This window comes from Gavialis gangeticus, unplaced genomic scaffold (genome assembly GCF_001723915.1).
Source record: "Gavialis gangeticus isolate Ggan-Ray unplaced genomic scaffold, GavGan_comp1, whole genome shotgun sequence".
Lineage (NCBI taxonomy): Eukaryota > Metazoa > Chordata > Crocodylia > Gavialidae > Gavialis > Gavialis gangeticus.
The window spans coordinates 78022983-78034306 of NW_017728993.1; the positions used below are offsets into that span (position 1 = coordinate 78022983).

General features: G+C 38.7%; 1 protein-coding gene across 2 annotated transcripts in view; it reads right to left on the minus strand.

Moving 5' to 3' along the window:
- DENND1B (DENN domain containing 1B) overlaps positions 1-11324 on the minus strand; it is a 356403-nt gene that overhangs the window by 191934 nt on the left and 153145 nt on the right. For both annotated transcript variants that reach the window (XM_019502038.1, XM_019502037.1), the window contains exon 4: positions 4826-4875. In XM_019502038.1, the coding sequence (XP_019357583.1) occupies positions 4826-4875 (50 nt within the window). The remainder of the gene's footprint in view (positions 1-4825; positions 4876-11324) is intronic.

Consider the following 11324-nt stretch of genomic DNA (forward strand, 5'->3'; position numbering starts at 1 on the left):
GGGGGGGGGGGGGAAATGGCAAATCGAGGCAGAGGGAGAAAAAATTATTCAGGGTCACACCTCCCCAGCAGGTAAGTCCCACCCAGCTGGGGCCCCACTCAACTTACCCCTGCTCCTGCCTCTGCAGCACTGTCCCTCAGTGGGGTTCTCAATCTAGCCCCCTTCCCTTCCATCCTCCACGGACTGACTTGCTAGGCTGGGGTACCTCACCCCAGCCTCAGAAAGACTCCAAGAGACTCCGATATCTACTGCAAAAGGCTGTGAAATCTACCAGTGGATCAAGATCCGCTGGCTGGTGACCACTGGTCTACAGGCTGCTCCCAAAACATTAACAATGACCACAAAAGGCCCTTTGAAGTGCACTAGTTTAAACAGATACTGGGCATGTCTACACATGCATTTTATCTGGGATCAGTTTACTTGCAAGTAAACACTCCTAGGCAAGTGTCTACACGGGCAGGGAAGCAGGAGAGGATTAGCTGCTAATGACACCAAACCATACCCACTTCCTGGGGCACTGCAATGGGCCCCTGCTGCCACCAGGGAGAGCTCCAGGATCTCCCAGTGCCAGCTGCGCAGTCGCAGGGCTTGGCCTGAGAGATAAGGATCTCCCAGTGCCAGCCCCACAACCATGGAGCTGGTGCTGGGAGATAAGGGTCTCCCAGCACAAATCCCATGACCATGGAGCTCTGGCTGTTCTCCAATTGTGATCTCAGAGCAGGGGACTTGGAGCTCCCTGTTGCCGGGGCAGGGAGACAACCCGGCAACAGGCAGCTCCCAGGGGCAGAGAACAAATCTCACGCCCCTGGTGGCCAAGGTGACTGGGAGCAAATTTGCTCCCAGTCAGGTGTCTACACAAGCACTACTGTGCAGTTACTAATCTAAAGTAAATTTGCTACTTGCATTTGCAGGTAGTATATTTACTCACGATTAGTGAGGTTTACTGCACAGTAAGCATGTGCACGTAAAGACGCACATGTTTACTACTCAGTAAACTATACTACTGTGCAGTAAAGCATCTCATGTAGATGCACTCACTGTGAACCACCCTGAACCTTTCCTGGGAAGGCTGGCATATACATTCAATGCATGCATGCATAAACAAACAAACAACATTAACAATGAATTTTCTGTATAAAACATTACATTAAAAGAAAAATTAGACTGCAGGACTTCAACCTTTACAGGCTTTCCTTGGGCTGTCCTCATGACAAAATCAGACTGCCACAAAAACTTGGATTAATATCCGTTTATAACATTCTGGACAGGTTGAAAAATATATGTTCCAACTGCAAAAGTGAGATGCAGAGTCAGTAGAAGATCACACAGCAAATCTGCAACAGAGGCAGAAATGGAATCCAGGTCTCAAATTTCTTTCTACTACCTGAATCACAGGACCATTTTTCTCCTTCTGTCTGACTCTTGCTTCATTGTGAAAACCCACAAAACATGCACAGCGAATAAGGCAAGACTCAGTCACAGTATATTCTTTTTTCCCCTCTCTGTCCACTTTGTGCACTCAGTTAGGCAGGGGTCCTGGGGGAAAATGAAGTAGCATGTGATCGTGTAATCAGTGCTGTGCAGGGCCTCTTAACTGTGCTTTTCAGAATTGGAAGGCTTACCTTTGTGACTTAAATGTTTCTTTTTTAATTTCTATTTAAGCAAGCAAAAAAATTCTATTGTATTCTACTAGTCTCAAGATTACTCTACAATGCAAAATATATACAATCTATAAGGCAAGAGCTTGTACCTCATTTTATTTAATGTTTTTCTTCATTACATGGAAAATAAGGCTTCTTCTGACCCATCTGAATGCACCTTTTAAAATTATATTATTCAATCCCTCCCTTATGAAACCTAAAATTCCATTCTATGTTAAATCCACAAATGCATATCCAGAGATACTCCTGAGATGTCTTCTTCCAATTGGAATTTCCACTCAGTTTCATAACTATCCTTGTGAATTGCTAGTGGAATGCTGGGAGATCATTTGTTTTATGGTTTAACACTGGTTCTCAATCTCCATTGGACTCGTGGGCACCCCTCCAAAACTCTCATGAATTACGTAGTACCCCATTGCAAAAACTAATTTATATATGACATTGCTTATTTCCTTGTAGAGGGACCAGGCAGTGGCGATGAAGGATCAGCCAGGCAGGAACAAGCCTGAGCTTGGACTTGCTTATCTCTTTACATCTTGCAGTACCCTTCAGAAATCTTGCAGCACCCCAGGGTGTCATTGCAGCCTGATTGAAAATAACTGGTTTAACAGAATCCCATGTACATAGCCAAGTCAAGTCAAGTCAGTCCCAAGGCCGCTGCAACTGTTGGATGCTGTAACAACCCTCCTCCACTAGCCCCACCTATTCCTTAAAACCAGTTTCCCAGCTCTTCTTGGGTCTACATCTTTTTCTCTTTCCCTCCACTGTCCCCACATCATGGTGCTGGAAGGGGTGCCCAGCCTTGTCACATGTTCAAACTATCGCAGCTTCCTTCACCACACAACATCCAACAGTTTGTGGGTTCCAATTTCTTGACTAATTTGCTGTTTGACAGACTCATTGGTCCATGCTCAGTATATGAAACATGCAGCAGCCTCCTAAAGCAGCACATTTCATGAGGCTCAATTCTGTTCCCCAACTTCTTAAGTGTCCATGCCTCAAAGCCATAAAGCATCATAGAGATGGCCACAGCATACAGCAAATGTAACTTTATCTTCAGTGTAATATTACTGCTTGTACATAAACAAAGTACAAATTTTATACCTTTCATAGATTTCATAGATATTAGGGCTGGAAGGGACCTCACGAGATCATCAGGTACAGCCCCCTGACCAAGGGGCAGGAAGTAAGCTGGGGTCAGATCACCCCAGCAAGATAAGCATTTATATCCCGTCCAAATCAAGTCCAATTCCCACCCAACCTACTAAAGTACTATGTGCTACTGAAAATATCCCTGCCAAATTTCAAGTTTCTATGACCTGACCTTGGTCACAAGAGCTATTAATAAAAGGGTTGCATAAAATTGTTCTAAACTAAAAAAAAAAATAATAATTTCCTTACTTTTGGATATAATGCCTGAAATCAAATCTTAAACCAATAGGTAATACTTTGCGAAAGCAGTAAACTACTGAGAATAACCCAGTGAAATGGAAAGACGTAGGAAAGCTATACCAAAAATATAGACAATGCTTTGCCTGCTATCTATATGATGTCAAACAACAGATACTATCAAAACAAGCAAGCAAACAAAACAAAAACATACTATGCCCATGTTTCTATAGATATCTGGAATGGTTATACAGCCTTTTAATTTTTAAAACAGGCCTTCAGCAGGCAGAGTTAAATTTCGGATGTTGTTTTGGGAGCTTGTTCTACATATTATTTTATTTTAATATTTTACCTGTCTTTATATTTACCTGGATTCATTGCAAGTGGCCTGGAGCCTCTTCTGAGGAGGCTCTAAAACCAATTCATTAATTAATTTGTTTGGTGGTTTATTTCCAAAAAAAAAAGTTGGGTTACTACAGCTTCATACACACCACTATAACTGTCCTTTTGAGAAAGACAATGGTTACGGATTAAGTTTTTGCCACTGGATGGCAGCAACAGAACCTCACCTGTTTTTGTCATCCCAAATTTGCTTTCTATGCTGCACCTTCACTATAATTTTGAAACAGATATGGGTGCCTATTTTAAGCACAACAATTTAAAGGTTTCAAATGCTGGAATGCACACAGCACTAATACGGTTGTTTAACTTATAAAAATTGTATAAGGGACTGTGAGTTCAACCAGTTCAAAAGTCAAATAATTTAAGCAGAATTTAAGATATAAAAAGGTAGATGGCCAAATTACTTCATAAAATATGTATCTGTAAGGTTTCTGTGTCTCTCTCCAGCCTGTCTACTCCCTACAAAAACAAAAACAAGTTCACCTACAAGTTGCCATTTTATCTTCTGTTTCTTAGTGACTTTTTATCCTCAAACCTCTCCATATAACGAATGATAATACCATACTGAGATCCTCTAGATCTGGATGATACCTGGATGCATCATACATTAACTATCCAAATCAATACCAGTAGCAACATCAACTTGCTCAAACAGACATTACACCACAAGTTTTCTGAGCTATACATCTACAAAATTGTTTAAATCATCATTTATCATGTGGACAAATTAAAAACATTTTAGTTAATAAAAATATTTTGCATGAACTTTTCAAATGACTTGCAACTACAATGCCAAAGGCACACTAAAACTGACATTAAAATGCTGACATATAAATGTCTTGATTCTACTCTCAGGGAAAAAAAATGTTACTTATGCCCATTTAATTACTGGTATGAAATTAAATTTCTTTTGATTTGTCCTATAAGATGAAACCCAAACAATGTATTTTCAAACTGCACAATGAGAGCATCTATCTTAGTATGTTGCACCATTTCTGTAGAACTCTTGTCAGGAGGCAACTATCTTGTATCTTTACATTACACAGATGGTGTTTACAATTGGGTTGGAGGAAGTTGGAAGCAGGATGTACTTCTATATCAAAACAGTATTCTTAAAATCCTATGAAGGATGTACTGTGCTTTGATATTTTTCTACCAGTGTCTAACTACCTACTTGGAGAACAAAGGAAAAATAGGTCATACTGACTGTATTAGTCATTATTCTATTCATCCACAGGTGCAAGAATATAGGACACAGTCCTTTTACTTCTGCTCCTATTTTTTACATTTTACCATGCAAAAAGTGTTTTCCTTAAATATTACAAATACAGGGAGTTAAATATTCTAAAATACATGACCATTGTATCACATACCTTTCAATGTCAAAGGGAAAGCAGAACTTTGGCACACTGTTCAGCACTTCCTGTAAAAACAGAAGAAAGAAAGTTAGGATTCTGATATCATTTTTATCTTAGGAGAAATTGCTATTCTATTTGCTAGAAAATCAAATTCAAGAAAATATTTGGCTGCAAGTAATATAGCACACGTTCCTTGACTGAAATAATTGATTATTAAAAAGGAATTAAGTTTGTGCTTTGGCAGATTGCAAAGACAATGCCATAGAAGCCCCAGGAGGGAAAGGCCTGGCCTGAAGGGTATTAACACCCTTCACATCCCCGCTGGGATTCCCTTCAACAAGGCCATATGGATTTTACAAGAAGCACCGCACCATATGGGTAAGCCACGTCTGCTGCTACTTGTACCACAGACTAGCCACAGGGACTTCTGACAGATCCTGGCTCAAAAATACAAATGTTGTTTCAATTAAAATGCAGGCAGAGAAAAGGGAATGAAGTTGGCAGCAGAATGAATTACTGAGAGGTATAACAACTCTATACATGTTTCATAGTCAATTGCTGAAAAGGATGAAAATCTTCTGTTGGTACAAAGCAGAAATCTATATGGTTAACCCTTTGGTAGAGTTGTAAGTTATACACAAGCAAACCTTACTATTAACAGAGGAAAAATATAACCAGTGCCACAGTGTTCAGATGCTAATGTAAAAGGGTATTTAAAAGCTGTTTAATGACAAAAATGTGTCTTAACTGAATATTAAAATATCCTTTTCTTTTAAACTACAAGGCATCTCTCTAAAAGAGAACAACTGTATCAGTTGTCAACAAATCAGTAGTAAAGTATATCACTGACTGGACAAAATCCTCCCTGTTGCCCCTACCCCCACTCCAACCAAAAAAAAAAAAGAAAAGAAAACCCTAGTAATTAATGCCTTGCTTCTAGCAAACCAATTGGGAAAACACCCCTTTGTATGAAATGTTTCAACTTGGGAAGACAATTTCTGATAAAAATGTAGCTAGGTCAGAGAATTTATATTTTCTTATTGTACCAATCTTGCAAACATAAAAATATAAAATTATGCAGGAAATACAGAAGCATATAGACACATGAGAGTCACGTCACTGACTGCCTGCTTGAAGGATAGAGGATTTTGAGCTGCAAATTTCCAGTGACACAGGTGGGGACACAAGTGTTTGATTCTGACTGACAGCACCCACCAATCCCATTGAAGTCAATGAGCACTCAGCACTTCACAGGATGGGGTACCAGTTTCCATGAGTGAAAATCATGCAGATAAATTCCTGTAGACCACACTGAATACTTCCTTTCGATATTTCCCAGATTCAATACATAGATGCATGAAAAATAAGCATACGCTAAACATTAAGGTATGCATATTTTAAAATACTGTAATACATGCATTATTATTTACAACTCTTTCAAAGGTATATAGTGAGTGCCAATAGAGTACTATATTGCGATTTATTTTAAGAGTAAGAAAGCCCATTGCTCCGGGTTCTGGACCAGTTTTAGAAACTCCTATGTACTCTGAGAGCAAAAATAAAAATAATTTGAAAGTAATATGCTATGTTTTGGAAAGTAATGCTAACTGACTTGATTATGAAAAATGTCTTTCTACACTGCACCATATATTATTCTTCTTAGAAGAGATCATTGCTCAGCCCCTGTTATGGCTGCTACAAGAGGCCACCATGGGAAGAGCTAGAAATAAAATAAAATCATAATATATTGAACCAAAGCTGAAAACAACAAAGTCAAACCAAAGGAGAAAAAATGTAAACCTATCATTGAAATATTTATTTAATATTTTCAAATAGTTTATTCTTTCAGGCTCCCAAACTTTGAATTTCCTTCTTCAGGGAAACAAATTTATTTTTAAACTCTAATTCCACAAATGCTAATTAGAAGCCCAGGTTTTCAGTACTCTGTCATCTTCGGCAATTCACAGACTTTAACATATCTTAGTTTACACGCAGCATTTTTAACTTAATATTGACTATATTAATTGCTGCTTGGTGAGTGTAGGACTGCTTGCACATTATGTAAAAGCAGTTGCAATATTCATCTAAATCTCCCAACTGGATCTTTTCTGAATAAATTACAGTACAAGTAAGAAAACAAAACAGAAATATTAATTCAATGTTTTGACTGAACAATGTGAAAATTATCAGTGCATTTTGCAACATTTTCAAGACTCAAATGAACTACACTACTTTCTGGTTGCTCTGCCTCCCACCCCTCCCCCGGCCCCAACCAATACACACGCACAAACTTCTGCAAAACAGCCTCAGCTCGCTTCCCAACTGGCAGGAGCATCCCTCAGGGGACAAGTCTTTAAACCTCCGCACTCTTTAAAATTCAACCAGCCAGCAGGTCTATAGACTGGTGTATAAACAGTATAGACAAAAAAATCCTCTCTCAGCTTATGTCAGTGACAAAGCAGCTCAGCAGTTGACTGCTTCTCCCCTGACAGTGTAAGCTGGGTTTACACAGATCAATAGATGGAAGTCCTACCTAGCTTCCAGGGCTCAGTTTTCTCCCTTAATTACAGGTGCTATTCAGATTTTCAAATGGAGGAAAATAACATGTATATATGTGATGCTTTCTAGATGTCTTTAAAACACTACTAGTGTGTAATTAATTGAAAAGAATAAACTCAGTATTACATACACAATCACATAATAAGTATAGATTTTAAGTTGACAACATGGTACTTGCGACTTTTTCCCCCAGAATAAAACTTGAATTCTGGTATCTAACAGATCTTCATTTCCAAGGGAAGTACGTAAGCTATACATTCTTCTTGTGCAGAAAAAGTGTGTTCATCAGGAAACAAGAAGAGTATGGTGACAATCTCTTTCATTTGATTAACAATAGGAATTAACAAAAATAGGTGTTCTTCTCGGAAGGAAAAGGGCTGCATAGTTTTTCAGACACAAGAATTATCAATGACTCATGTTACCAGTGAATCATCATCATCACTTATGGGCCTTATAATTCCAGATTTTGGTATTTTCGAAACAGCATACATTGTTCAAATACAGAAAGAAGTTTGATGTGCAACTCATTACATACTGCAATGTTCTCTTGAAAACGAATGAGAAATCTTACAGACGGTCAAAAAAATTAATTAAATTGAAATTAAATCAACTAGCTGCTTCTTCACTATTTAGAAAGGTTTCTACATAAGCATATCCATAGTCATGTAAGCTTCAGAAATCCCCACGCTACAAAATGGATGGATTAATTTACTCATAATAGCATGCTCTGTTGATAAAAATCTGTTCCCCTGGACAGAACCCCTATAAAGGGGAGAAAAGACTGTTCTCCCTCTGCCCACCGTCAGAACAAAACATCTAACATAGTCCATATAAAGTCCATTTTTCTATAATGTAGTAGTAGACACTGCAAATCTCACAGGGTTGTCATCCAGTGCTTCTATGTAGTTCACAGCTACACCCATTACACCCTTCCATGCCACCAGTCTGCTCACAACTACCACTCTCTGTGCTCCTGTGGTAAGATAACCACTGCAGCAGCCTGAAATCCAAAAGCAGTGGTTTTTTTATATTGTTTTGTTTATTTAACTATACTTATACCTATGTAACTTTTTATATGACACCCATCACCTACATATTCTTTATCTACAGAACAATGATGATTTTTAACTCGTTGATATAGACCATTTGCTGTCAGAAGTCCATCTCCTGCCAATTGACAATGCAGCCTTGGGAAAAACTTATGGCCTGTCCTTTTGTTTAGAGGTTAGTTATCACAGACAGTGCAAGACTGACTTTTTCCTTTAAAAAAAAAAAAAGCAGTCATGGGCATAATGAGAGTGGAGGAACTTCACTACGTTATATAAATCAATATTCAGAAATGCAAAAGCCTATTTTAATTAATCTCCACGTTGTGATTGGATTAACCAACTAAGTAGATGAATTAGATTTTCCGCTGGTCGGAGAACTGCAAATGCACCAACATTTTGCTCAACACTCCTTTCTCACCTAGAAGAATATGAGGAAGAAAAATGCAGAACAAAATCATGGGTCAATTTAAATCAATGGCAAGTCTTACACTGACTTCAGGGGAAACAAAGTTTCAGCCACAATACCTATCCAGTATATTCTGTAAGAGGGACTTTTTATCCACCTTATTTTCATCCTAAAAGCAGAATTTGAATACACAAGTTGAAATTATGTCAGTTTCAGAAACATGGAGTCTGTAACACATCGCATTTTGATAGTCAGTTTGAAATGAGGTACACTCAGTAATTAAACTTATGTACCAGAATGGCATGCATACGGACAGGAAAGGCAATTTGGTAACATATTTTGTTTTCAACAAAGCTCTCTAACACCTAACTGTAAATTAAAGGGTATTTGCGATTGTCTGCATAGGAAAGTTATACAGACATAGCTTTGGTGTAAATATAAAATCATGGTGCTTATATCGGTATAACCCACACGTGGATACTATGATGCCACAGTGTCTTTTCTTTTTTTAATATTAGTTTATGCCATTTTGGAGGGAATTCACTATATGGTTAAAGATGGTAAAATTTCCCCACAACAATACGGCCTCCTGAAAACAAATGTGCAGGTGATGAACTGGATTTCTTGAGACTTGATTATATAAAATTATTCAAGTAGGATAATATAATATGCAGCGTGAACTAAGTAACTGGGTAGGGGATTTGCAGGTATATACAGTCATCAGGGAAATATATATATTTTCTTTTTATGATATATGCTGACATTTTGCATAGTCTAAGTTTTAATGGGGTAATGGAGGGATGAGTTTTTAGAAGTTATATGAAAAGAATGAAAATCTCCCCTTGCACGGACACACTATATGAAAAAGAACTACTTCATCTGAGGCAGGAAAATATCATTCTCCTGGCAAGCTCCAGCACTGGTTTTTTGTTTGCTTTTTAAGAAAGGGCTCCATGCCTTTCCAACGGCATATACTCTTGTGCAGGGGTGGCCAACCTGTGACTCAGGAGCCACATGTGGCTCTTCTGAAGTTAATATACATCTCCTTGAATCTTTGCACAAGCACACGGTGACCAGCTTCCATTCCACAGGTTGGCCACCCCTGCTCTAGAGCACAAGACTGTGCCTCAAGGAAGTGAGCAGACCCTGAAATACATCTTAATTACAGACAGAGGAAAGGAAAAGAGAAAGTGTAAGGAGGATGGGAGCAATCCTAAATGAAAAAGTCACAAAATGTCCCTTCCAGAGATATTTCCAAATTGTCCGGGGAGAAAGCAGAATTTAAAAAAAAGTAGCAACCAAGACCACTTCAATAATTTAATTACAGAATTCAAACGGGATAGTCAACAGTATTCCTACAACATGTGCTCAAAATAGCTAACCTTCTATTCCCATTCCCACAAGCTTGCAGAGAAAAGGAACATCATCCAGGAAAATATCACTGTGTAGAAGAGCACAGATAAATATTCACCAACTTAGATGTAGAATATTTTGTATATTATTTCTTTTTTATTGTTTCTCCCTCATTCATCCTTTTCTCATTTCCTTCCTTCTTACCATTCTCCTTTTGCTTTCCCCATTTGTCTAGGGCTCTGCCTTTGTTTTATTACTCTTCCTCATTTTTCCTCCTCTTCTTGAAAGAAAGCATTTCTTCTCTCAATCTTCTCTCTCTCCTCCTTTCTGTGTTGCACCTCCATGCTCTCTCCCATGTTACTGGATGTTGCTGTTGCTGCTGTTTATGGGCTAGCCTTTTTTCTCTTCTGTATTCCAGTATCTTATCTAATCCTTTCTCAACTCTTCCACTGTAAAGTGCCCTGTCTTAGTGGGGATATGCCCTTGGTCTCTGCTTTGGATCTCTCACATTCTTTTCTCTGCTCTCACAAATCCTTCATATTTCATTCCAATTCTTCATTTTAAATCTTCTTGAGCCCCACCCAAATCTTTCCCTTCCCCATTCTTCATAATATCCTACTACTGCTTTCAGAAAATATTTGTCCATCCATTCCTCCTCTGAAAAAAATCACTAGAGGCTTCAGATTCTATTGCCCCTACCCAGTGACTAGAGTGAGAGTACTCAAATGATTAATATTAAACATGTGCTTAACTTCTTTCCTGAATCAAAGCCATAGTATACTGCTTGCACTTTCAGGCTCAAACCCTTCACCATTAAGCTCCCAGGACAGAGAGATCCTAAATTGCCCCAAGACATCCAATGCAAAGCCAAACAGCTTTGCAATTAGTTCTCTCTGCACAAATATACACACACGGGGCCTTGTTACACAGTAAGTTTAGGCAGCTTCTGGAGCTCTTAACCCCTGGACTGGCTGCACATTAACACCTTTAAGTGGCTTAAAGCACTTGTTATTCGCCTTAAAGTTATGCCACTCCAGGGCAGGATTATTTCTAACCCAACTAATTTTGCTCCTGGTCCATTGCCACATGGCCACTCTCAACAGCTATTATGACCAAGCTGAAGTCCTCCAGCATTCTAGGAGGTGCA